This window comes from Oryzias latipes, chromosome 6 (genome assembly GCF_002234675.1).
Source record: "Oryzias latipes chromosome 6, ASM223467v1".
In the NCBI taxonomy this organism is placed as follows: domain Eukaryota; kingdom Metazoa; phylum Chordata; class Actinopteri; order Beloniformes; family Adrianichthyidae; genus Oryzias; species Oryzias latipes.
Window position 1 is genome coordinate 27,666,291 of NC_019864.2, and position 26,608 is coordinate 27,692,898.

A 26,608-nucleotide genomic window follows, 5' to 3' on the forward strand; every position below is an offset into this window, starting at 1 on the left:
AATAACACGTCAAAGTAAGGGTGGGGTCATCTAAGATAGCACAAGGGTTAAAAGAAAATCCGCCAGAAGAAAAAAGAAAAAGTTCTAATCCCTAAAACATGTTTTCTCAAACTAAGATTATTGAAATACTTTCTAGATGAGATTATTTTTTTGTTGCAAGACCAGAAATGAAGGCATCTTTTCTTAAAACAAGGGACTTTCTAACTCTAAGATTCAGTTTTTGCAGTCTATACCGGTAATTGACGTTTAAATTCAGATTTTTAAACTAAAGAACTCGTTTATCTGGAAACACTTTCTTTACAGTGTAGATTTTTATTTTTGTAGAAATGTTATCACATTAGCCACCGAAGACGGTAAAAGAGCTGAGATCAGCGTTGGCAGTGCAGCAAAGGCCAGCCTCTACACTGCAGGAGGCGCACAGCAGCAGCTGTCTGAAAGACAGTCTCCCAACCCAGATGAAGCATTTTGGGGGGAAATGCTCTCGTTTCAGCATCAAACATGAGTATATTCAGGAGCCCAACATCCAAACGGGAGCTTCTTTCTGATGCAGTGAACTTCTCGAGTGGTGCAAAAAGAACCCGTGATGACACGTCTGTTCTGAGAGGCTTTGATCCAATTTTCAAAGTCCTGCTGCTCATCTTTACATTCAGAACACAAGAGGATCAAACTCCTCCTGATCTGAGGACAGAAATCTCCAAATCCGCTCAGCACTGAGGACCAAACACCATCTGACAGCTTTTAGTCACAAATCTGAAGACAATGTGGTTTTATTTAGTCCGTTTCTTTCTCGCTTACCTGACATTTATCATAACTACAAGTGAAGTTAGCTCGGAGAATCATGACGATGTGGAAGAGAATGGATTTTTTTTTCCAAGTCATTTCCATTAAGTCAACTTGTTCAGTAAAAAAATGCGGAAACCATGACGGCGTTCTTCACGGCTCCACGTTTAGCTGTCCTCGGACTGGGCTGGAGTTTTCCAGAAGATCCACCCGGACGTGAGGATCAAAGGAGTTCGGGGTTCCAGTCCAGAGTCCGAGTCAAACTTTACTCCGCTTGGAGAAGCTCTCAGCAGGAGGCGCGGCTCTCTTGTTTCGATGGTGGGGGAACGTTGGCATCAGCTCTGGTTCACAAGCTGAGAGGAAGAGGAGGAGGACAGACGGCCTTTAGGATGCTGAGCAGCCGGAGAACGTTCTGAACAAACATCCTGGAGGTCTGTACTCACGCAGGGGCTTCTCTTTGAAGTAGGAACTCTCCAAACAGTCTTTGGCGGTCGCTCTGCAGAACAGACGAGAGGAGGTAGTTTACTGCGCGTTCTGCAGTTTACTGTAAATCTGACTCTGCTGAAAACGTCTTTAGTGTTTTTCTGATTATGGAGGACATATATGAAAAAAATTATTCTTAAAATTGCATTTCTGATTATTTTTTATTCAAATTGTTTATCAGTGGCAGAAAAATTGAAATATGACTTAATTGTGACACACTATAGATCAGGGGTCGGGAACCTAAGGCTCGCGAGCCATATATGGCTCTTTTGATGGTCACATGTGGCTCGCAGACAAATCTTTAATTCAAATTTTTTTTCTTCATTAGACCAGTCTTTCTCGTGCGCGATGCGATGGCAGAGGCGCGCAGTAGTAGCGGTGCTTAGAGAGACAAATCTGCGCCAGCACTAGTATAAGTTTAAAATTGTCTATTAATTCACAGAGTTTGTACCACCCGGAAACCTGTGAATTGCCGTGCCTAAAACTGCGCGCTCCCGTCTCTGAGAAAGAGCGCGCAGTTGCGGGGACGGGATGTGTGAGGGAGAAAGCAGAGGGTGGGGCTGAGGTGTTGTGGGGACAGGCAGCAGGTGAATCGCGCAGGGATTGTAATAACGTAAAACCCGCTGCCCGTCACTCACTGCAGCGTGTGAGTGTGTGTTTGGCTCCAGGTCCGCATGTGAGCAGTCTGTCTCACATCTACAGAACATTCATACAAACCTAAGATCACGTTTAAAGTCTCAACGCCTGCATGAAGCAGAAACTCACCACGTAAACCAGACTAGACCATCAGCAAAACTACCACGAGAAATACTCATCATTTATTAGAAACAGAATAACAATGTTATTAAAAAGAATCCACAGACTTACTGTACTTTAAAAAGGTTGAAATTACATCAAATGCACACATTCACTTGTATTTTAGTTTTAAACATATTGTCGCGGACTGAGTTGGATGGCTGTTGGGCCGCGTTAAAAGTTCTGGAGTTCATTGAACGCGTCAAGCAGAGATCTGATTGGCTCTCAGTTCTGTCGCTCAGCCTGTTGTTAGGTAGTTTGGACCAATGGGGTTCAGCTATGGGCCGAATAAGGGAAATGGGAGGGGCTGCAGCGGTAGCAGGGGAATATAAAGTTGGGAGAAGCGCACTCGTCTCGGCGGGAGAGATTCAGGAGTTGCTGAATTAATTGTTCGGCGTTTGTCGCGGTCTGCAGTAACCCGAATAAAGAACCTTAAAAGAGGTTAAGTCTCCGTGCCTCAGTGTGGGAAAGGGACACTACATTATTGTATGGCTCTTTGGAAATTACATTTAAAAATATGTGGCGTTTATGGCTCTCTTGGCCAAAAAGGTTCCCGACCCCTGCTATAGATGCACTATACTTTTGGTAATAGTGTATCTAAGCCAAAATATTCTGTAGTTTCTTGGGTTATTTCCCTGTTCCAAACATTACAATTTTTTTCTCTAGACTTATTTCAAATAGTCCCACATCATAATACAACCTCCACCATGCCAAATTAAAAAAAATGACTCTTGCATAAAAAGACTGAAGACAGTTTGTCAAACTGGGTTTTAAACCAAAATCTAATCCTTAAAACTGTATTTTCCTTGCAAAAGTTAATTTGCTAACATATTTGTCTTTTAGGTTTACAAGCTTGTTAAGAAACGGTGCGACTTTATTCTACTGAATATTTTTCTCCAGTATTTTAACATTTACAATGGTTGTAACCGACAGAAAAGCTTTGATTCTGGGGTTGCCCCCCGCTGACCTGCGCAGTGGGTTGTACATGAAGAGCAGGTTGAGGAGTCTGTGTCCGGCGTCTGACAACCAGGTGAACTTGTTCTTCAGGTTGTTGTAGGGCTGCTTCCTCAGACTGTACTGACCGATGAGCGGCAGCTGAGAGAAACCCTGAACAGAGCAACATTTCATGAGGACCATGACCTGGAAATACTCCCAAAGAGCCAGAAGAGGGCGAGGGTCTCACCGGCCAGATGTTCTCATTGGGAGTTCCCAGCAGCTGAACGATCAGGTCCACCTGCTGGATCTCAGAGGTTCCAGGAAGCAGAGGCTTGTGGGCCAGCAGCTCCGCCAGGATACAGCCCACTGCCCTGATGATGGGACACATTCAGACGGTTTCATCGGTGCCGTGCTTGTGATCACATGGCCAAAAAAGGAAACGCGTGCTCCTCACCACATGTCCAGAGCTGTCGTCTGGATCTTGGTTCCCAGCAGGACCTCTGGAGCTCGGTACCTGCACACAGAGAGCGCATCCTCACTAACTGCAGAGGGGATGAAGGTGGATTACGGTGAGGGATTACAGGGGAGAGTTTCCACTGAACTGACGCCACAGAGTTTGATGAAGATCAGGTAAAAGCTTGTCAAGAAAAATGAGGACGGCGTGAACTCCCTGGACACATCAGAAAAAAATACCTCTGGTGTTCCTGGACGATGCTGGAATTGCTTCTATGCAATACAAGAAATTCCAAACCCTTCTCAGATCTCAGCCAGGGTGGTGTGAGGATTCCTGGATAAACACTCACCACAGCGTGACCACTCTGGGAGTCATGAGCGGCTGGGGGATCCCGTACATCCTGGCTAACCCGAAATCCGCTGCAGTCATGTGAGAAGAGAGCAGATCCATCAGAAGAGAGGGTCTTTTATTTTGAAATTCCCAGTTCATTCCATCGCTAAACTATCAAAAGACACAACCTCAACTCCATCTGTGCTTTAAAATCCCCAGATACTTTGTTCTGACAACGTTTTTAATCAGAGGCACCCAACATTAAAACAATTATAATAGGGTGCATTATGATAAAAGTATACAATCATATTTTTCATTAAACTCCCACTCCCATCATCTTTCGATCTATTTTCAAAGTCTTCCCAGTGATGTTATAATTATGCTGTTTTTAGCCAAATTTTGAATAAAAATCTGTAATTTTTTACTTTCCGCAGAGCGGCAGGAGTTCATTAGAAATTCACCTCTGAGTTGTAGGTGGAAACGTTGGCACAAATAAACCCCGCCCCCTTTCCGTTGCCTAGAGGTCAGAGCAGGGAGCTTGTGGCCCACACAGCGCACATTCTACAACCCAATACAATCTTTTTCAAACAGCATTTAAACAGATACTTTAAATTGCAACACATGTCCTCCATCATCAGAAAAATGCCCCAAAAACATGTTCACAACAGCATTTTCATCGGAGCGGGTCTTTAATGACAAAAATAGGCTCTGTATGTGAAGGAAATGCAGCCTCAGTGCAGCAGTGATGTGATTACGCTGATACCTGTGAAAGTCGTCAGTCTAACTGAGAACACTCACCTATCTTAACGTAGCCTTTGTCTGTCATCAGCAGATTAGACACCTTCAGGTCCCTGATAAGGAGATCAAGAAGGATAAAGAGCCGTCAGCTCCCAGCAGACCTGCAGCAGCATCTTCTGACCCGTGACAGCTCAGAGTAAACACTCCATGTTCTCCACCTGCTCTGCACACACACACACTCCTAACACTATTGTCATCCGCCCCCATGTTTACCTTCAGCTACAAACAAAATATTGACTTTATCGTGTGGCTGGGAACCTAAATTTTCCCTATTGGTCACCTGTGTATGATGAAGTTGTGGTGGAGATATTCCAGTCCTTTGAGCAGCTGAAGAACAATACACTTGACCTGCAAAAGCACACAAAAAAAAAACTTTTATTTTGAAGGAGCCTTTCAATGGCATCAACTAAAGTCCATTAACCGAAGTTTCCAACCAATAAAATATCAAATAAACAATTATTCCTAAAAACTAAAATCTTTCTGTACATAATAATAAAACAAGCCAAACATAATAATGACTTCATATAATAAATAAATAAAAGGACTCTGAATTTGACAGTGGCCTAATCTCCTGACTGGAGCCGAACCCATTCATCTCATCTAAAGTCTTTAGCTACATTTTTTTTTCTAGACAGCAATGATAAAATAACCATTCATTCCTCCCACAATGAGAAATTTGAACGTTCCTGGGAATGCGTGATGTGAATTTCTCTTAGTGAGATCTTGGAGCTCCACTCGGTCCTACCTGGGTTTCAGAGAAGGGCGTCTGCATGTTCTCCAGCAGACTGGCCAGGTCCTGCTCACAGTAACTCATCACCAGAAACAAGCTGAGGAGGAAGAGTAAATCCAGAGCATGGAAAACATGATGTCTAGTAACACACAGACTGAGGTGAGGTTCAACACCTGCTGGTAATACACCTGACTGTCAGCAAATGAGAGACTCTAATACCCCAAACTGTGACAAACAACTGCCACTTCTGTGCAAAATCCTCATCCAGTCTTCCAGAACTGTGACGTTTACTCGTAGCTTCCACCACGATTCGGATCGGGTTCTGCCAGGAACTGATGTTTTCCAGAAAATGACATCCGTAAAGACCCATTCCAATAAAAATAGGGTTTTTTATACATTCTTGTCGCATTTTTCTGATGATTGAGGACATATATAAAGATAATTAAGCCTAAAATTGCATTTCTGAATATTTATTTCATTCAAATTGTTGTTAATCGGGAGCAGACGATAAAATGCAGTTGGAAAAGAGATTATTTGTGGCGTAAAAAATGCGCTTGACAAGCTCAAATCTTACTCGCCAGTTTCATTGCAATGGTAATGTTAGGTTGGGGGTGTGAGGGGCTGTAAGCTAGCAGGAGAGCATGTGAACAGATGGGTGACAGGAAAGGGGACGGAGTTTCATATTATTATTCATATTGCTCAAAAACCCAAAATATTCACAGAAGCAGGTTCAACGTGGGTCCATCTAAGCCTGGAAAGAAGAGTTCAGGTCCAGAAAAAAGTCTTTGTCTGTGGACGGACACCAACCAATTTTTGTGTGTGTGTGTATGTGTGTGTGCGTGTGTTACCTCTCAAGTTGGCTGCCCACAACCACTTCTTTAAGCTCCACTATGTTGGGGTGTCTGAGCCTCAGCAGCAGCGTGATCTCTCTGAGGCTGCTGATGGGGATCCCTGGCGGGAGAAGAGAAACTTTTTCACTCACCAACAGCAAGAAAACAGTCGGTGCGACACATCGTGGCCTTTCATTTTTAGGCTTCTCAGGCTGGAACTCTTATTTGTTTGCAACTAAGAATGATAAAACGGAAGAAAGCAAATGCGTTTGAAGTGGAGGCAACCACTCAATCCGGTCTCCTCTTGGATTTTACTGTTTTATGGACAGTTTTATAATGAATATAACAAACAGCTGCATTTTATTGTAATATTGGATTGACAAGATTGCACTAATTTGGGAGAATAACCCTGTAAATCTTCAGTTTCTAGCCTCCATCAGGCGGACAACTATGCAAACAGAGAAACTCACCGTCTTTCTCTTTGTCCATTCTGACCTTTTTCAGAGCCACAATTTCATTGGACCTGGTGTCGCGGGCTCGGTCTGAAACAGGAAGTGACATCACTTTCCAATCAAGAGCAATGAAACTGATCATTAGTGAAGTGACAGATGAATTAACAGTTGGAACAGAGTAACGGTGATGATTAAAGCAGGGAAAAAGTGTTGCTGTACACACAATCCTTTTATTCTGACACACAGGGGAATACAGTCTACAAGTCTACATGAAGAAACAGTGCTTTAGCATAACAATAAGGGGAGTAATTAAAACGACTAATTAAGAATATTTGAGGTATTAAAAATCCTAACTAAACCATTTTAGGCTGTTGTATTTTTAAATACCCCCTCTGAAATAAATAAATAAATCACCTGAGAGTCTGAGCTGAAGTGAAATTGAAAAATCTGATAATTGCTTAACATATGTCTTATAAATCTGTGATCATAAATATAAAGTTTATAGGTCTAAAAAGGTGATATGTTATAAAATGATCAAGTACCGGTACATGAAAAGTTCTAAAAAAATATTCAACTGGACAAAATTTCTGGTTTGAAGACGTTTCATCCGAGCGGCTTCTTTAGTTCTGTCCGACTGGTGTTGAGCTAGAGATAGAAATGCTCCTCGCTGAGTTTCATCCTCTGTACTGGATTACAACTCTTCAAAACAGAGTGTTAATGGATGAAAGGTTGTGTCTGAGTCCACCTCCTCTGTTCAATGAGGGTTTTTTTTTTTGTTTTTTTACAAAGATGGCTCTCAAACCAGCGATGTTCCCTGGAGAGGATCTGGACCTCACTGTCCTCCGAGGAATGTCCTTTGTCTCTTAAGTGGAGGCGGACGGCTGACTCTGGTCCACTGGGATTGGGCCTCCAGTGTTGAGTCGTGCGTTTGTGCAGTGGCTGCTTAGTTTGCCTAATGTACAAGCTGTTCCATTCCTGACTACACTTCCCAGCATACACCACGTTGCTCAGTTTTTGTCCTTTGGGGGACCAGTCTTTGCCTCAAAGCGTTCCCTGGTTTGAAGTTTACCTGGATGTTGTGTTTCTGGTTCCTCCCTGCACTTCTCTGCCCTGTGGTTCTGAGTTCTGATGACGGCTAACTGGTGCGAGTCAGAAGGTAGACATTGAATCCCACTTTTTCAAAGTAGAGTGAATGTTAACTGTATTTTTGAGTATTGTATGTATGATACAGTAGATTATTGTAGGGCTAAATACATTTTCGACTTTCTGTGACCATATTTTGAACAATAATTGATGTTTATTTTGAAAGACTTCTAAACGACTTTGTATTTTTAATTTATTTGTAATTTTCAAATTAAGACTTACACACGATGCCGTAGGTTCCTTCACCTATCCGATTGAGTTTCTCAAACTCTCTGACACTTCTGCAGCTCCCAAACTGTAAAACAAAACCAAATAAAAATAGAAAAACTGGTGTTAATGAAAAGTGAAATATGTACGCTTTTTGTTATTAACCATAACAGACATTATTCAAACAGTTTTACCAACCAACATATTACCATGAATTTAAAAAATATAATCCTATTTCGATCCACATTTACTCCGTATAAATAAACTGACTTAATAATAATTTAAACGAATTAATTGGAAAAACTTCAACATGTCTGCAAATTTCAACATTTTCCAGAAACGCTGTAAACAAAATCAAACAAGGATTCAGGGGAGAAAAAAAATGTTTAAAGATAGCAAATAAAAAATATTCACCTAAAAACCAATCTAAGGATTTATAGGCGGATTTTAAAGTAGAAGATTTAAAGCCTCAGACAAGGATAAAGGTTGTCACTGACTCAATGGAAAAGGACTCAGCACCGGAAACCCAAATAAGGACACACAATGGCGTCACTGAGGAACTGGATTCCTGCTTCCCAGAATAAAGAATTGTTGATCTATTTCAAGAATAGGTTGATATTTTTAAATTTAACAGTCTGGTTTTATTTCAGCAACGTGTTTCCTGGCCAATATTCTGTCGCAAATAATTGTCGCATTTAAAGCAAACAGTGAACGTAAATCAGGCGTTAGCATGCTAGCTGTGAAGTGTGTGTCACGTACTTACTCTGTCATTCTGAGGCACTGTAAACGTTTTATAGTCTTTAACTGATTTCAGTCGGATCGTGTCTGCATCTTCCTCTCCAGTGGCGTCCATCCTTTAATCGAAGGTAAAGACTTCAGGTTGAAAATCAAAAGATAAAAATGAGTTGGTCAAGATTTTGCCCTGCAAAGCGCCATGTTTGTTTATCGAAACGGAGGTCAACCGAAAACTTTTCCGGAGTTTAAATGCGTTAAACACGAACAGATCCCACAGGTTAATTAGAAAAACTAATATTTATACGTTCAAACCAGTTTTTAATTGTTAAAATAAATATATGTAGATTATGCTTGAGTTAAATAGGGTCTTGGGAAGACATACTTCTAATGTAACTCTGTCGTGTTTTTAAGTTTGATAATTGGTTTAAACCACAACAGATTTAATTGATTTTTTGCTTTAACAAAAAGTAGTCAATTCGTTATTTTAGGATAAAATAAATGTGTAAAAATTGTCAACAAACAGAGTAAACCATAAAGAAAGTATAAATAAAGAAAGTCTATATAGACTGTACTAATTCCTGTTTTCTTATAAATAAATAAAACTTTTCCGAAGTTAGCCCAAATGATATGCAATACGTTTACTCATGGGGATATTTGACAACACCATACATTTTAATAAAATATTTTAATTTTATTTTACTTATTTGTTCATTCATAAATGATGTGAAAACAGCATGACGATTTTAAATAATAAATTTTATATACAGCGTCTTTAATTCTTTAAGTTCATGTCAAGTCTCAAGTCCTAATATTTATGGTTAAATTAATATTTTACTGTCACAAATTTTCATTAAATTAATGTTAAACAACGTGTGGGAGAAAAATATAATGCGGTTTGTGTTTCTGCATTCCCAAAAGCATTGCAAAGACAGCTTTTATTTTTAAACATGACAGGTAAGTCCCTGAACTACAAAACAAAAAGAATAAACAGACAAACATTGTTTGCACTCTTAAGTCCCTGCCACTTAGGCATAAAGTAAGACTCAGGTTCAAGTGAAAATGTCCGTCTTAAAAGGAATGACAAATTAATTTTTCTTGAAACCACTTTTGAAATGGAGTTATCTGTACCTAATCTTGTCACATAGTGAATCTGTTTGTCTGAAATTAATCATAATGGTGAAGAGACCATTTTTAAATCAAACATGGTGGAGGCTGTATCATTATGTGGGAAAGTTTTCAGTAAACCACCACCTTTGGGATGAATTAGACCTGCAAGCCAGGCTTCTCACTCAAGTGTCTAAAGGTCTCCCTCCATAAACTCCAACAAACTGATTTGGAAATAATTCAACATTTTGTAAAGGGTCATACATTTACAAAATGCAATGTCTGCTGATGGCCTGATTGATCGCTTTCTTTCTTAAATGCTTGATTTGAAAGATATTTGCTCACTTAGTCGTAAAAGGTGGTGGCAACACACACATAGCAACACAACAGACCATTTCTCCATTTTTTAAACTCTCTTCATTCTGAGATTGTTCACAAAATATCCCAAATAAAATGTAACATTTCCAAACAATACATTTTTTTGTCTTGCGTAAAAACCTAAAAATGCTGCTTTTCATCAATCATAGCTAATTATTACCATTACCTTGGATGATGGCTGAGTTACCGTCTGGCAATCTGTTTTTTCCCCACAACGAAAGGAGTAGAACACGGCCTTCGCTCCTTCAGAGCATCAGCAATGGTGACGTTGGACGGCGTGGCGTAGATGTCATCTCTTGATGGAGCGGTGATGACGATGACAGGTCGACGCTCAGAATTCTGGACCGCCTCCATCTCATTGTTGGGCTGTGATGATGGAGGACTCTCCGACACTGTGGAACCAGAAAACATGTTTGGAAAGAGTGAGGTGAGATTAAAAAAGGAAAAGTCATTTTGCCAACTGAGTACATTTTAATTTTTAAAAATGTGCAAGTATTAAAAATATTAAAGATTTCTAACGTGTTTTTTTAAATTATTAAAGCCCTCCAAATAAATAAAAAGAATTGTAAATCACTAAAACTGATTTGCAGCTGTAAGTAGAATATTTGTGTAGTATTTGACAGAGTCCACAGGAAAGCATCATCCTTAAGCACTATCTAAATATAATTTCATCTTATCTCAGATTTTTGACGTTTTCAAACTTTATATTTTGTTCATTAGGTTTTAACTAAAATAGCGCCAGTGTCCGCCATCAGCGTGTGAATGGGACTGTGGCTCTAAAACCCTTTGGCTGCTAAATACGTATATTTATGACCGTATTTGATTATTTAGCACATGAACACCATTGTGACAAAAGACAATATAAAACAAAAGATAAACTAGAACATTTACATTGAAAAGAACAGTGAAGCGTGCAGGGAGGTGGAAGAAGCCATAAAAGCTCATGGTGTGACCACCCAGCGATAAGCAAAAGACAATGAAAGTAAGAAAATGCAAAAAAATATCATGGCAAAAAACAAACAATTACATAAAATAATTAGCTAATAGTCTGTTTTTGAATTTGGTTTTGTACATTGTGTCAGTATTCCATGATCTCGGTCCATGATGTCTTTTGGGAAATTGCTCACATTTTCTTTTTTACTGAGGTAAGTGAATTTTTGGAGACTGTCTTGTTAAAGTCGAGTTAAATTTTCATTAGTTGTCACGCACTTATAGGTGTGTGAAATTTGTTCCCTGCATTTGACCCATCCGCTTTGAACCCACAACCTTCCGGTTTCAGGGTTGTTAAGAATAGTTAGAAACTCCCTTTAACTTTTTATTACACTAATGGTTCAAACTTAATTCATTGAGCACGTATTTTCATCTCAAAATTATATTACATTTGAAGACAGCACAGTCCTATTTTCTCACAGATCCTTCCCACCCTCCCTTTGTTCTGTGTATGTGTGCTCTGCTAAGCATCCGTGAAGGCCTCAGAGATATCTTCATTGCGACCTTGAAGCAGACTCGCCTGCAACAACCTGTGGGCGTGATTTTCACACCATTGTCCAGTGTATCACCTTCTGAATTGGCAAATGCAGGGTTCTTGTACCAAGCCCATCTTCCTGAGCCTCGGAGTTCAGACTTTGAACGCATTATGTTCATCTGTCTGTCCCCTTCGTTGTACAAAGTAAAACTTCCACAAAAAGATAAGTATTTGTCTCTGAGTCATTATTCATTCGTTTCTGTGTGCAGAGAACTGTAGGTACAAACCTTAAACCTTCCTTTTTACAGTCCTATATAGAAAAACAGTTTCCTCACAAGGGTGGACATTCCATCACAAGGCCACTGAGCTGTTGAAGATGAATTTGGCGATTGAACGTGAAGTAATTATTTATGTGTGAAGGCCAACTGGTATTGTAAAGTTCACTGTATACAAATGTACTGGTCAGAAGAAAATTTATATCATAGATGTGTAGGATTCTGAATCAATCAAATAAAGGTGCACTGTGTGTGTTTCATTCGGAGAAAGTGGATCCCCAAGCAGTATTGCAGTAAGTTAAGTAAGGTTAAACTAAATAAGACTAGTAAACATTTTAGATGAACTATTAAAGTAGTCCACCAGCACGATACAACCTCCACCATGCAAAATTTAAAAAAAATGTCTACCTTCAAAGGACTGTCAAACTGCTTGCAAAACAAAATATTTTCCTCAAAAATGTAGTTTCTTTGCAAATGTTTATTTCATGACAAATGTATCTTTTTGATTTGCAAGAATTTTAGGAAAACGTGAGTGAAAATATACTAATTTTACTTTTTACTATAAAAGTTTGTCCTCAGCCCTCGGGTATTTAACAAAGATTCTCTGTAACAGATAGAAAATGTATACCGTAATTCTGTGGAGGGATGTTTGAGCCATTATTCCAAGCACAATACTCACTTTTTGAGTGTAAATTATGTTGATTGCACGTATTTTGCACATATTTTTCTGTTTCAATTGCAAAATAACTTTTTGAGCACACAATATTTTTTAAGTTTTATGCTCAAAACAGGGAGTGTTGCACAAAAACCCCTCCGTAGAATTTTTCGCATTGAGAATCTTAGTCCCTGTGTCTGAATTCCTCCACTACTCACTACATAGTGCACTATATATAGTCATTTTGTAGTGCTGTCCGAACCTACAATTCCAAAATCCAGTGCCCCAAAACATATTCCCACAAGTCTCTGCGAAAAACCACTGTGCATTGATGTTCACCAGATTGGTGCATATAGACCACAATTTTTTGCAAAGAAAATGTATTTAATTGTATTTTTTAAATAAAATATCAATCATTTTTATCTTCAGAACACAGTGGATTCATAAATAATATCATATCAATTAGATTTTCACTTCATGAAATCGATGACGTCCTATTCGCCGTTTAAAAAAAAAGCAGTGAGCATGGTGTTCGAATTGCTTTTAAAATCCAGGGCACCACATAGTGCAGTACTGTATGGTTTTTTAGTAGTTAGGGAGTAGGGTGGGAATTCGGACGCAGCCTCTGTAGCTACTAAATCAACTACTTTTGACAAATCACTGGAGTTGCGTTCATTGACAATGATATTTTACCAGTAGAAGTTTTAACAGCAGAAGCTGGATATTTCTAATTTCCAGTGAATTTTAAACCACAGTTTGTATCTCATAGTGGTTCCAAAGACACAGCAGCTTATCTTTTTTTTCTTTGTATACATCTTGCTGCTGGACGTCCTCTCAGGCCTGAAGCTCAGGCCAGCTGATCGACCGGACCTGCTGACTCGGGAATATCCAGCAGCCGCTGTGTGTGTTTGTGAGCTCAGTCATGTGATCCCAGCAGTTCTCTGGCGTGAACAGCAACCGACCTCTCAAATTGGATTGAGCTAATTTCCTAATGGTGTAAGGATTGTGTCTGGATCACAGAGGAACTGCATGGATGTACACAGATTAAAGTTAATGATGATCAGAAACTGTCCTAATGCCATTCTTCTGAAAAGAAATGGAGACGAAGCAGTTGTGCAGCTTCCTTTAAGGTTTGTGTAAATGCACACAAGTTGTCTTAACTTTTTGAATGTAGCTTCACCACGTGTTCTTCTGAAGGAAATATTTACTTTCAGCATTTTCCATCCTTCATCCACGCCATTGAACGTTAAACTGTGTCATGAAAACTGAACTGTTTCTACCATAAATTCTTCATTTGACATCTAGATTAATATCAACTTGATTCGGTTTGTTGACGTAGGTCTTTTGCTGCTGTGTGTTGGTTTCCATTCTGGTGGATCCCAGAGGTTGGTTCTTACCTGAATATTCCCTCTGGCTTGCTCCAGAACCCATTGAGCTTCACTCAGCTGTCGCAGAACTCATTCATATCCACAAATATGAAGCTCATGCTTTGGAAGCTGCAGTCAGTCTGCGTCTTCGTCCCATCTCTGTCCCTCTGTCTGCCCGACTGAGGGACAGTAATCCGGGGAAGTTGCTTATGGCAACAGCAAAGGATCCAGGATTTAACCAGCAAATCTTGTTTGAGAGCGAAAGAAACACAACCATGTTTCCATCAAACCTGGAACAATGTGATTTAGAAAGAGGAAATACGGTGATTGTTATTGAAATTTCCAGAAGTAGAAAGAAAAAAGTGTTTGAAAAATTCGTTTTTTTCTGCATCCAGGGGAGACTAGACAGCTACACCTCACAGAATCTTTTTCTTCTCTGTCCTTCAGATGCTCCCTCTAGGGGGCGCTACAGTGAGTCCTCTGCCTCCCTCATTCCCTTCTTTTCTACTCTCCTTTCAACTTGTCTAAATCATCTTCATCTGCTTCCCTGCATTTATCTCCAAACATCTACCGGGATCCGCTCCTCTGGTGGATTCATTGCAGGTCACTCCCAAAGAGAACCTAAACATCTTCATCTCTACATCGGTCTCTAAACCAACATGGCTGCTCTCACCAGTCTTCTATGCCGTTCCTTTCATCACGACTGAGACCTTCCTCCACCCGTTCCAACCTGCTTGCACATCTCTCTACACCTCTTTCCTACACTTTCTGTTGTCCTGAGCCTAAAGTCCTCCACCTCTGCTCTCTGTCACCTCACCAGTCCTCTCATTTTCAGAGACTCTGAAAACCTCCAACCTCTCTAGCTGTTCCTCCACCCGCTCGCTGTCTTTGTGGTAATTTCAGCTGAAAATAAGTTAGACAAAATGATGACCCCAAATGAAAATAATTCATTTATTTTTTAAGTTAATAAATAAATTACACTCGATTTTCATTGCAGTTTATTCCAAAACCATAAATGAATAAAACATTCAGAGGATGAAACAGAGAACAAGACCCGAACCGGATCAGTGAAATAAATCGGAACCATAGAAATGTCAGTGAGACGGTTTGAGAAGGTGGAACTGCTGACCACAACAACCAGAACTGGTCCATCTGTTCAAGCGGAGCACCGAGAACTTACTGCAACTTGTAATCTAACTGTAAGACAGAACAAAAACAGAAACTTTATTTTTCTCCCTCTCATACATTTAATTTGTTGCGACTTTAGAAGACAGAACGTGAACACTTTTACACAAAGAAAAGTCGTGGTCGCTCCTTCATTTCACTCATCTCTCCTCTTCTGAACGTGTTGGGTTGGATCACAGGGAGTTGGCCCACTGTCGGAGATACTCCAAGTCCTCTTCGATGTCCTCCTCCTCCTCTTCCTCCTCCTCCTCCAGCTTGGCTTTAAGGAACAAACAAGAGAAATGATGATATCAGCGCTTCTTCTCACCTGAGTTTGGCTTCATCCAGAAGCTCAGAGGTTCTCACCGAGATGCGATGGTGATGCAGCCAGAAACTCCAGGTCCTCCTTTCTGTCCGCCTCAAACAGGTTCTCGTCCAAACTCTTCTCCAGCTTCTCCAGCTCTGCCAGGAGAAGATTCTGTAGGAAACACAGCAACCAGGATTATAAAAAACATGGATTAGAAGGTCCAAACCATATTAAAAACAGGGTAAATACAGCCTCAGATCAATGACACAATACACATACCCAAAAGATAAATGCTCAACTCTTAGTAGTCCAGGGCCTTTTAGAGCATTTTCTTTTTTTTTTTTTAGTACAATTTGCTCTAATAGTTCATCTTCAAAACTGCTTTTTGCGGCAATATTTGATATCCATCTTTTTAGTAAAACCCCAGCTTCTTTTTTTCAAAAATATTTTTCACAACAGAAATTTCATTAAATTACACAATAATTCCAAAATGAATCGAAAATTATATAAGAAATGTCCATTCCGGCAAATCCATTTAGTCATTATTTACTGCAAAAATTAAAAACATTGAGATCACACAGTTTTGTATGGTATATTACATGATCAAACATGTAATTATATAAATAATAAATACAATAATATAAATAAAAGTCAAAACAATGTGAAAAAACACCAGGCGAAGCTCCACAAAACTACAATGTCTAATCATTAAATCTAAGTGATGTCACAATTAGGTGTCATAACTCCTTCTTGTTAGTTCTAAACCAAAACTTTAAAGCTAAAACTTGTTGAAAACTTCACATTCAGCTGAACCTTTCGTGTCCGCCTCAGACACTAACTATCCTCTTCTACCCTCCCTTGAGGGGTTCCTCTGAGCTCCGTCTGCGTACCTCTTCTTTTTTGCCCCGACTGGCTTCCATTATGAGGAAGTAGAATGTGTCATTTCATCACTATATGGACAAAGGTCAAATCAAAAAAATGTTTTATTTTTTATATATTCAGTCTTAAAGTGTTGTTTTTCTCTCATTTGAGGCCAAAATGAATCTTTATGAAAGGCCTTTTGCGTCTTTGGTGGATGATTTTCAAAGTGTCTTAATCTGAAAATTCGTTTTTTTTGTATTTCAGTTCAAAGAACTGGAGTTACTTTTCTCACTTAAAAATAGGGAATTTGAGTACAAATAAAAAAGTCCAGGAATTTTCTGAAGTTCCTTTAAAACAGGAGAGCCTCCTTCACCCACCTCATCAAACTCTTCCTCATTTACAGACAAGTAGTCTGATACATCAGGAGTAGCGTCTTCTGTCTTCATGCTGTCATTTATCAGGTCATTCATTCTGTTGATGATTTCTCTGTAAACAAGATCAGTTCAGATAAAGTCAACGTAAAAATGTTCAATTATGATATATGACCCATAATAGAGTTCCTACAAGTTACATTTAGGACTTTTTAGGATCCCTATAAAACTAATTCCTTCATTTCCCAGCCATACAAAGCAGAAGGTAGAGCGACTCGGAAACATCTCCTTCTCCACTGAAGATTCTTTCTCCAAGCAGACCATTTTCATTTGTTTATGGTCAATGTTAATGCAAACGTTGGTGTTCTGAGATCATATCTTATTAGGTTGTGTACCCATTACTGAGTTCATGACTTCCTTTGTGGATTGGAAATTTTGCAAACTTAATGGTAAATCGCATTTGATATATTTTTAGGAATTTTTGAAGGTATTTATTGTGGATGACTACATCTCTGGCTGTTGGGATTTTCTACGATCCATCAGGAATCCTGTAGGACACTTTGTTCTGCATTTCCACTGGTTTAAAGAAGCTTTCGCTTGCGAACATTTCCTTCCTTACGCGTGTTCCAGAGCGGATCTCATGGTCTTGAAAGCACAGCTGAAGTGCTGCAGGTGTTTCTGGGAGCTCTTCCTTCTATTTGACGGCTGCAGAACCACTGGATCCACCGCATGGAACACAGAAAATCCAGTGAAAAGGGGATTTCTGAAGGAACGACAGGGTTATTTGCAAAACATATATACCTATTTGTCTATGTAAACTGTCAAATAAACTTATAATAAACTAATAAAGATGTTTGTTTGCTTTGCAATAAGCCATAATTTAACAAGTAAAAACTAAAAATAAATAACAAGCACATACAAATATTTGAAGTAAGCTATAAAATATTATATTTAGATTTAAAGCAATAATCTCACTGTAATTTCAATAAATGTTACTGAAAAAATTAATTAGGAACAGTATTTCCAAAATAAAAGGTGTCTACTTTATAAGTAAATTGGCTTTTTCAACTGGAATCTGAAACACTTTTACAATGTTTTCTATTAAAAAAAACCGCAATATCGTCTTTTTACTTCTATTTTCAAATTTTTTCTGGATCGTAATTTTTGCGGGTTTGCTAATATGCTAATTAGCTCGATAGCTAGCTAACTTTCCGTTGGGACATTTAAACAGTTGTTTTTTAAAAAAGAGCATTTTCTATCAAATTTCTCACCTCTTTGATTAATTCTGCGGTCTTTCTTTGCCCACCAAAGTTCCTGCTTAATGTTATTTTGTGACGGTTCTGCGTTTTTGACCAACAGCCCCTGGATTTGAGGAGAGGCCGCGGGATTCCTGACTTTTACCCCGCAGCTCGACATTATAGCGGGCATGCAGACTCCGTTCTTTAATGTATTTTTTTTTAAGAAAACACTTTCCTATTCAAACAGAAAAATTAAGTCAGTTACTATTTTGCATGTGTTTTCTTTTTAATAATGTTAGCAACAAACCTCGAAAATATATTTTATTTCTATTTAAACAAACATTTTTTTGTTTATTTTTGGATGGAAATCACATTATTACAAAGAATGAAACATCAGAATCAGCAGGTAAATATCATGTTTCAATTTCTGACTCAAATGCCTAAAACAGTTGTTGATTATTAATGTTGTTAGTAATAGTAGTATTATTGTTGTTATGGTAGCGCCTATTACGCGTGTTTCCGGTTGGCCCTCTATATTAAAAGCATAGTTTCCGTCTTTTCAAATAAAAGTTTTGTGGTACATAAAATACATGACAGTCATCTTAAAAAGAAATCGAAATGAAAACGTGGATAAAGAATCTCATTTAGTCAAGGGGACAATGTCCTGAAGTTGAGTCATGGTATCTGGACTAGTCGTCTGTCTTGAAATGTTTCACCGCTCATTCTTTTCCTCAGTCTGATGAAGCCATTGAACAAAGAATTTTATTATATTTATATTTGTTCACAGATTTGATGCTTTTTGCTTCTCTAAAAATCTGCTCAGAAAAAGGAGGAAATGGATCTTGACATGTTGGCTCCTTACATCTCCGGGGACGATGACCTTTCTCAACACTTTACCTGAGGAAAGCATCAAAGCTGTGTCTGAAAGGTCATCCAGGAAAAGGTGAGACGCTCAATGTTTGTGTTTAGAGAAACAAAGAGATCTGACAGAGAAATCAGAGGAAGTCTTAGCAAACTGGGGGGAAAAATTGTCTGCTCTTTTCTGTTTTCTTATATTTTTGCGCTACTTTCTAAGTTCACAGTTTTTGCTGAAGCTTCCCCTCAGAAATGAATTAGTTAAATTCTTGAGTAAAAACACACGTAAAAAACAGTTAGCGATTAATCGGTTCAGTATAAATTTGCTGTATTTTAGTTTCTTAGTCTCTCCAACATCTGAATATTCTGCCAATTCTGACTTTGAGGAATCAACATATAATCTTCTAAGATGTTTTCAAATTTAGATCTCTTAGTAATCTAAATAAAATTTAGTAAATATTTTATTTTCAAAGCACTTTTAAGAAACTAAGATGAAGCACAAACTGCTTTAGGGCAGAATAATCCAAAATTAGTCATCCTAAATCTCCAGAACTCAATTCAATCAGAGCCCCCTGGTTCTCCCAAAAACCCGAAAAATCTTCTCAGCATGAGGAACCTTCAAATAAGAAGAAACAAAACACATAAAGCAATAAAAAGCCCTGGAAGGTGTTAGAATAAGGGTTACAATAACAACGTTAATAATGATGTAAAGACGTTTTCATCAAACAGGTATTGTGAATATGTTTTATAACAGAATAACCAGCATGACATTATGAAATAAATCATAAAATAAAAAAAAGATCAAATAAAATATTGGTTGGCCAATTAATACATTAAAAAACTTAAAATAATCTCGTTTTTTGATAACTTTAATTTCGCTCTCCATTTTTCTAGACAGATCAAACATATTTTTAAATATTTTTATAATTATTCAGTATGGGGAACTTCTCCTGACCTTTTTCTCTTCTTATATTTTTTCTAAATTATGATTAGGATTACCATTAGTAATGTGCCATTGGAATAGAGAAAATTGAGTCATTAAAGATGAATAATATCTTGTGTTTAAAAAAACACATTTTTCTTAAACTTAATGTAATTTATGTTTGTAGATCATTCATAATCAAAATATAGAGTCAAAAGGAAAATCCACAGAAAGAAATTCTATGTTTTCCCCATCTCCCTGAAAGAAAAAGTACTTTTTACAAAAATTAGGGAAATAAAATATTTTACTGGATAATGTCTATGTATGACTTTGAATGTTAATTATTTGGTTATATCTGTAATAATGTATTTAAAGGATTGTATTCTAAAGAATTTTTCTCAAGTAAGTCCATCAATGTTTTTATACAGGATTGAATATCTTACTGAGATCTGATGAACCTGGTTTTACATTTTCTATCAATCAGGCCAAATTCCCCTGAATGAAATCATGCTTTGTGTCATATTTGGATCTTCAATTTTTATATGTAGTGCTAATAAATGTCAACTGTGTTGCATTGATTTATTTAGCAGCTCAAATTCTTTTCAAGGTACAACAATGTTGTGCTTACTTTAGAAAGTGATCAAATCTGCACCATTCTCCTTTATCATCAAATAATAAATTCAGACTTTAGCAATAAACCATTTATGCAAATATAGTTTTGTTTTTGTGAAAAATATAAGTTTTCCACACATTGCAACTGTGAGGAGAAAAGTTTTGTTTGAATAAAAGAGTGCATTTCATCATTTCTGTAATGAGTTTGATAAATCTGTGTACATTCTTTATTGCTGTGACTACAATGCTTGAAATAAATAAATCAATTAATTAAATTAAATCAGAGTCCAGCTTAACAAAACTTGGTAATGAAAACGAGCTAATGATTAAATGTACTTTAATTATTTACTAATTTGACAGGAAGCTACCTGACAGAAAATAGCAAGAAATTGAGCCCACCCATTTAACCAAATAAATGATTTGGGCTAATATTCCATAAACTGTTCGGATTCTTAATAAATCTTTACATATAATTCATTTTTCGAATATGATTACAGACTTTAACGGCAAATGCACGCTAGGTGGCGCACATAGGAAACGCACAACAACGGGCAAAAATGGGAGAGAGGCGCCGAAGAAGAAGGATTCGGGTCACGTGGTACTTCTCAAACCCGGAAGAGAGCCGCTTTTACAAAAACAAATCAGCTTTGGAAGAAGCTGACTAAACAACGTACTCTTATCGAGATGGAGGGTATGTCTCTTTTAACAGACACTTTAAAAAAAAAATCTAAACAGAAATCCATTTGTTTTTCTCCCTTTTCGGCTGTTTCCCCGTAGAAAGGTAAAGTTAGGGTTAGCATTTTAGCTTGGGCGTTAGCCTTAGCCTAGCCAATTGATGAAGGTGTAGCTGTCAAACACCTTCTTGTTGTCTACTCGGTCGTAGAGTTAGAAAAACTTTATGGTTCCATTACTGAACTAGTGTTTGGTTTAGCGTTTCGTGTTTTGGTTCTGTAACTATTTTCTTAGTTGATAATTTTAATGGTAATAGGAATATTCTCCATCAGAATTTTGATCAGCACTGACTTCCTGGCTGAACGTCTTTGATTTCAACCCTGTATCATGCATACAATTCACTTGTGAATTAAATTGGAGTTTGATTTTATTTTCCTAAACATAGAACATTTGGTCATTATAATTATTAGTTATAATGGTATGATAAGTAAATAAAAATGAATTAAAGAACATTTTAATTTTTTATGTCAAAGAATTCTTCCTTGCTTTTTCACGTGTATTGTTTTATAAAGGCTTTATGGTGGTGCAGTGGTTAGCCATTTTGCCTCACAGCAGCTGGGGGACCTGAAATAGGACACCAATGGGGGGGCTTTCTGTTTGGAGTTTGCAAGTTCTTTCCATACATGCGTGGGGTTTTTCTGGGGACTCCAAAATCATACTTCATAGGTGAATTGGTTACTCTAAATTGTCCCTAGAAGAGAATTTGAGTGTGCTTGGGTGTGATTGTGGCCGTGTGACAGACTGGTGACCTGTCCAGGGCCGCAAGTGACCCCGAAAGGGACAAAATGGATTGAGAAGATGAATGCATGACTGTTTTATAAACATATCGACAACTTACTTATACATTTTATTTCTTCAGACTGTCTAGTTTTGCCTTTTTTATTTTTACTTACCATCAATATTATTGTGTAAAATGTTAATGAGCTCTAAATAGATTTTAACCTTCAACAACACAAAACTTTCAAAACGATGGTTTTCTTGCTTGTAGTCATTTATGCTTCTCTTTGGTCTTAAAAGTTTGAAAGACAACAAATGTACTTGATTCATATTAGTTCCAGTCCCCAAAATTTACTGAGGTTTAGTAAATTTTGATTAAAAACATTTTTTTTTACAAAAATGTAGCATTCATTCATCAAATCCACAAATCATTTTTTGTTTAAGTTAGTTTCCTCTTACAGACAAAAGCTGTTAATTTTTTAATGTAGGAGATCATACATTTGAAAGTTCCACTTTTGTTTAAACTGTTTTCAATAACCAAATAAAATTGATTTTAGAATTTATGTTTGAAAAATTGAACTTTGTTTTTGTGAATCAACATTTATTTATTCTAGTTTGAAAACAAATGACAGCTCTTATAACATTTCCAAAAATAGTCTATAAGTTTAAAAATAAACAGATTTTGTATAGACATTGTTGGCTTTATCTCCAGATGCTAAAAATCTTAGTATGTCATGGGGATAACTTTGGCTTTCTTTTTATGCTCCTTCTCTCCGTAGACACACTTTTTCAATTACGGGTAAGTTCTTCACAATATGTGTCATTTACATTAGGTGGTAAATGGATAACTGGTCATTTAACACTTTTTTATTTTCTGCCTTAGTTTACATCAAAACAGCTGGAGAGACTGTCCAAGAAGGCAGAAAAAGAGTCTGAGAAGGAGCAGGCAAAGGTCAAGAAGGTGGGATATCTTAAGAGTGATGTTTACTTTTGCTGGCACCTTTCAGCACAGATGAAATGTACAGACGTCGGGGTTATTTCATCTAAGACATCACTTAGTTTGGTTATCACGCACTGGGTGTGTCTGACTGACGTCATGTCTTTTCTTATAGGCTGCCATGTTCTGTCTGTAATCCGTCTAAGTACTTAGATCAGAGGTTTTAGATATGGACACAGATAAAGGAAAAGTTTTCTGTAGGATAATTGGGAAGTTGGTAAACTAAGCAGTCGTGTACTTTTATGAAACAGTAACAAACACAGCTGCAGAAACAAAACAAAAAACTGCTGGCAGTAAATATAACAGTTTTAAAATGATTTTTAATTTCACAATTTTCTATTTAGTCAGCCAATGATCCCACATCTCATGATTGTGTTAGCAAATCATGTGGCAGTAGTAGATTATATAAACTTTCTAGTAGTAGTATTAGTAGTAATAGTAATAGTAGTATTTGCTGTTGTTTTGTGTTTTTATGTCAAAGACATGTGACCAACTGTCTCTGAGCAGCAGCTCTCTTAGTGATGTTTGACACATGTTGAATTTTCTGGCATTGCCTCTTTGTTTTTGTGTTTTCTGGTCACGTGACTCGGAGTAACACTCGCAAACCAGCAGGGGGCAGTACAACCATATGACTGAACCCTTGGGCTGAACTGAGTGTCTTGGTAGAAAACTGATCTGGCTGCTTCTTTAATGTCAAGTCATTTGAATTGTTGTGATTTCATTAGTGGGATTAATGACAGAAATAGTTTTACGTTAGTCCTGCACCCGACAAACTGAGCTATGCATCCACTTTTATGGATATTAATGAATATTATTAAACAAGACTTGTGAAGAGTAAAATAAATGTCTTGTCCAGACATTTTTTATTGTAGTTCAAAGGAGATTAAAATGGAAAATAAATATGAGGGCAAATGTGAAATTTAAGACTGCATGTTGCTGTGACCCTCTTCCTCGCTGCATTTTCAAATGGTATTTGCAATTAGCTTGTGAGACACTTTGTGCTTTAAGATGTGGAAAAAACAAACAAACAGGCCGAACAGGAAAGATCAGCTATGAAATGGAAACTGCTCTGTGGTTGAATAGAGTCACAGTGTGCTAAAATGAGGGCAATTGTTTTTTGGCTGGTTGGCTATGATGTAAATGTTTTTTCAAGCAGAGAACATTCATAGAAATAAAATAAAAAAATCCTCTCCCCAAGATGATCATTGACGACAAATCAAACCCACGGTACTAATAATTAAATAAAACAGAACTGAATCCCCCAGAAACAAATCAAATATATATAATTGTGTTTCTTTAACAGGCTCTGCAGCAGAAGAATGTGGAATGTGCCAGAGTATACGCTGAGAACGCCATTCGGAAAAAGAATGAGGGTCTTAATTGGCTGCGTATGGCATCACGAGTCGATGCAGTGGCTTCTAAGGTCCAGACTGCGGTCACTATGAAAGGAGTAAGTCACTAAATCACATGCTGCTGATGATGCAGGAAGATAACACTCAAATGTTAAAAAGTTTATTTTATTTTATTTTTTATCCATGTTTACAATCAACTTGCTGCTGATAGATTATAAACTTTTGCATACATTTTTGCACTGTCAGGTGGCCAAAAATATGGGCCAGGTCACCAAGGCCCTGGACAAAGCTCTGAACAGCATGGACCTCCAGAAAGTCTCTGCTGTCATGGACAAGTTTGAAACCCAAGTTCAGAACCTGGATGTCCACACCTCCGTGAGTGGCTGCATTCCGATCTTCCATTTGACATCACCGTTTGTCTTACAACTCCAGATCTTGAGCTTTTCAGTTTCAAACCCTATTTTCTCATCCTGGAAAAGGTCATGGAGGATTCCATGAGCTCAGCAATGACGCTAACTACACCTCAGGAGCAGGTGGATGATCTCATCCACCAAATAGCAGAAGAGGGTGGGCTGGAGGTGATGGACCAGCTCAACCAGCTGCCTGCGGGTGCCTCCTCACTAGGAGGGGAGAGCACACGGAGCCAGGACAAGGAGGACCTGCTGACTCGACGGTAAGCACCAGAATTATTTTGTCCCGTCATCAGACTAATATGAAGCTGCAGTGATCTTTTTAAAGACCCACTCCAACGATATTCGTGTTTTTGGTGTTTCTAACATGTTCTTGTTTCCACGTTTTGCCCGCAGGTTGGCGGCTCTCAGGAACTGAAGGCTGCAGGAGTCCGCTCCACGGCAGCCGCTTGGATCCGTCTGCATCTGCAGCGGTGGCAGGAATTGTGTGTGTGTTTCCACCGAACTGCTTCTAAAGGAAGACCGTTGGTGAATTGATTACCATCCTCCTCTCTACTATAAATAAATGTACACAAACGCTGCAACTAGAAACACCATCTGAGAGGGCAAGGGGCGTCTTTCTGGTTCACCCTACTCGTTTCGATCCATTCCCTCTTTCCTCTCAGTTTCATATCATTTTACTTCTGCTCGATTCTTCTAAAATCATTTGGTTATAAATGGTGTACAAAGACAAATGTTTTAATGAGGTTTTAAAAACTTGTAAGTCTCTGGATGTCACATGCTGGTGTTGGAATGTTTTCAATCACTAAAACCACCAGAATCTGCTGCATTTGTTCAATTTCCTTTATCAGATTTGATTTTTTTTTCTTAACACTGAAAACAAAAACAAGACACTTTTTCACATTTGCTATATATATTTTTTTCCGTTATGTTTATTCCGACTTGTTTTAGATTATTCTCCTGATTCCCGTTTCTCTGCTTTGAAAGCCTTATTTTGGGGATGCATGTGCTCGTGTAGATGCTTCCTCCCTCAGTGCCTGAAAGACGGCCGCACAGATGGGGAGCTCTGGTTGCAGTCATGGATACTTCTCATCTCCCCGTCTGCAGCCTGGTCACTCAAACTACACTAAAACCTCATCAAGATATCTTTTTTTAAATTCCATCCTGAGGATATCTTTAGGCGTAGATCTGGAAAAGTTGTTTTTGCAGGAGCTGTGAGTGTAGAGATCAGGTAAATTGCAGCTCATAAAGGTCGCCGCAGAATCGGAATGGTTTTATTTCAAAGGAACTACTCCGTCTTTTGGTTTTGCTTGTTGTGCATCGCCAGCTTTAAGAGGTTTCACTGTGTCGGTGACCGTTGCTGTCAGACACGGGCGTGGTCACACTACCACCCTACCGTGACCGAGAAGCTTGGAGGAAGTTTTCCTTTTATCACAGGAGAAGTTATTTATATGCGAGTTCTGCAGAGTCCAGCACTTTTGTTTTTGTATATTGTGGAAATAAAATTATGCCCTCTCACTCCATTGTGTCGTTTGACTTCATTAGAAAAAAGCAGACAAAAATGTTTCTGCTTTTCATGTTTTATTTTTGTTCATTCAGACACGATTTTACTTATTACTAAAGACTTGGTTTTACCAACTCAAAACTAGTGATATAAAAAAAAAGAATCATTTGGAAAAAAACAGATTTGATTGTTTTGGTCAAACAACCAAAAACTTTCTCTCTTTATGAACTTGACTGCTTTAGAACACGTACAAAATAAACGTGATTATTTAGGTTTCAGTATCAATCCTTTAGTGAAAAGTGTTGATCCAGCAGAGCAAAGACGAAAAACAGGTTTAAGTACAAATATTTCATTTGACATATTTGATTTAATTTGCGAAAAAGTTAAAAGTAAAATTTCTACAGAACAATTGATAAGTTTCTATTAAACTATCCAAAATTTCTTGAGAAGTAAAAATGACTTATTTTGGATAATTTATCATTTAATAAAAACTTGACTTTTCTTTAAAGTTATAAACATTCACATGTTTTACTTTGAATTTACTGAACAATTGTATTACATTCCTTCAGTTCTCAACTCACCTTCCTGTCAATTACACTTCAGTTTAAAGTTTTACCATTTGTCTTTTGAAAACCTTTTAAGTTCTTAA

General features: G+C 38.0%; 3 protein-coding genes and 1 long non-coding RNA gene across 7 annotated transcripts; 2 read left to right on the forward strand and 2 right to left on the reverse strand.

The window, feature by feature from the left end:
* Nucleotides 1-296: 296 nt before the first annotated feature.
* cdk10 (cyclin dependent kinase 10) lies at nucleotides 297-10,409 on the reverse strand. Of its 2 annotated transcripts, none has more exons than XM_011476444.2 (14): nucleotides 10,322-10,409; nucleotides 8,702-8,792; nucleotides 7,954-8,026; nucleotides 6,607-6,678; nucleotides 6,155-6,257; nucleotides 5,322-5,403; nucleotides 4,857-4,924; nucleotides 4,577-4,629; nucleotides 3,798-3,867; nucleotides 3,449-3,508; nucleotides 3,242-3,365; nucleotides 3,026-3,165; nucleotides 1,224-1,276; nucleotides 297-1,133 (listed from the first exon to the last, which is right to left on the reverse strand). In XM_011476444.2, the coding sequence occupies exons 2-14, from the start codon at nucleotides 8,789-8,791 to the stop codon at nucleotides 1,039-1,041; spliced, it is 1,083 nt and encodes a 360-aa protein (XP_011474746.1). In that variant the 5' UTR covers nucleotide 8,792; nucleotides 10,322-10,409; the 3' UTR covers nucleotides 297-1,038. The 2 variants fall into 2 exon arrangements, with proteins under 2 accessions (XP_011474746.1, XP_020559889.1); XM_020704230.2 differs by having other exon boundaries at nucleotides 8,702-8,811; nucleotides 10,322-10,406.
* Nucleotides 8,291-11,837, forward strand: LOC110015267. The gene is made up of 3 exons (XR_002290442.2): nucleotides 8,291-8,804; nucleotides 10,377-10,582; nucleotides 11,614-11,837. It is a non-coding gene; the product is annotated as an uncharacterized LOC110015267 (long non-coding RNA).
* A 3,061-nt stretch (nucleotides 11,838-14,898) lies between these two features.
* On the reverse strand, nucleotides 14,899-18,063 carry LOC105354267 (charged multivesicular body protein 4b). Of its 2 annotated transcripts, XR_908925.3 has the most exons (6): nucleotides 17,892-18,063; nucleotides 17,240-17,336; nucleotides 16,627-16,735; nucleotides 15,448-15,559; nucleotides 15,209-15,361; nucleotides 14,899-15,114 (listed from the first exon to the last, which is right to left on the reverse strand). XR_908925.3 is itself a non-coding variant. In XM_011476445.2 (5 exons), exons 1-5 carry the CDS (start codon nucleotides 18,046-18,048, stop codon nucleotides 15,276-15,278), a joined length of 561 nt encoding a protein of 186 aa, XP_011474747.1. In that variant the 5' UTR covers nucleotides 18,049-18,063; the 3' UTR covers nucleotides 14,899-15,275. The 2 variants fall into 2 exon arrangements, 1 of the variants encoding a protein (XP_011474747.1); XM_011476445.2 differs by having other exon boundaries at nucleotides 14,899-15,361.
* A 72-nt stretch (nucleotides 18,064-18,135) lies between these two features.
* Nucleotides 18,136-25,974, forward strand: chmp1a (charged multivesicular body protein 1A). 2 transcript variants are annotated; one of them, XM_011476447.3, is made up of 9 exons: nucleotides 18,136-18,264; nucleotides 18,682-18,801; nucleotides 20,745-20,938; nucleotides 22,476-22,495; nucleotides 22,580-22,657; nucleotides 23,997-24,143; nucleotides 24,292-24,420; nucleotides 24,525-24,718; nucleotides 24,852-25,973. In XM_011476447.3, the coding sequence occupies exons 3-9, from the start codon at nucleotides 20,932-20,934 to the stop codon at nucleotides 24,871-24,873; spliced, it is 597 nt and encodes a 198-aa protein (XP_011474749.1). In that variant the 5' UTR covers nucleotides 18,136-18,264; nucleotides 18,682-18,801; nucleotides 20,745-20,931; the 3' UTR covers nucleotides 24,874-25,973. The 2 variants fall into 2 exon arrangements, with proteins under 2 accessions (XP_011474749.1, XP_020559890.1); XM_020704231.2 differs by having other exon boundaries at nucleotides 18,169-18,264; nucleotides 18,646-18,801; nucleotides 24,852-25,974.
* Nucleotides 25,975-26,608: the final 634 nt, after the last annotated feature.

Coding starts and splice junctions, on each gene's coding strand:
- cdk10 (XM_011476444.2), bottom strand. CDS start 8,791: ATGGACGCCACTGGAGAGGAAGATGCAGACACGATCCGACTGAAATCA. Junction 5,404..6,154: donor GTGGGCAGCCAACTTGAGAG/GTAACACACGCA, acceptor CTTCCTCCTCAG/CTTGTTTCTGGTGATGAGTT. Junction 3,166..3,241: donor CCAATGAGAACATCTGGCCG/GTGAGACCCTCG, acceptor TGCTCTGTTCAG/GGTTTCTCTCAGCTGCCGCT.
- LOC105354267 (XM_011476445.2), bottom strand. CDS start 18,048: ATGCCCGCTATAATGTCGAGCTGCGGGGTAAAAGTCAGGAATCCCGCG. Junction 15,560..16,626: donor ATGAGGAAGAGTTTGATGAG/GTGGGTGAAGGA, acceptor TGTTTCCTACAG/AATCTTCTCCTGGCAGAGCT. Junction 15,362..15,447: donor TGCATCACCATCGCATCTCG/GTGAGAACCTCT, acceptor TGTTCCTTAAAG/CCAAGCTGGAGGAGGAGGAG.
- chmp1a (XM_011476447.3), top strand. Junction 22,658..23,996: donor AGCAGGCAAAGGTCAAGAAG/GTGGGATATCTT, acceptor TTTCTTTAACAG/GCTCTGCAGCAGAAGAATGT. Junction 24,421..24,524: donor ACCTGGATGTCCACACCTCC/GTGAGTGGCTGC, acceptor ATCCTGGAAAAG/GTCATGGAGGATTCCATGAG.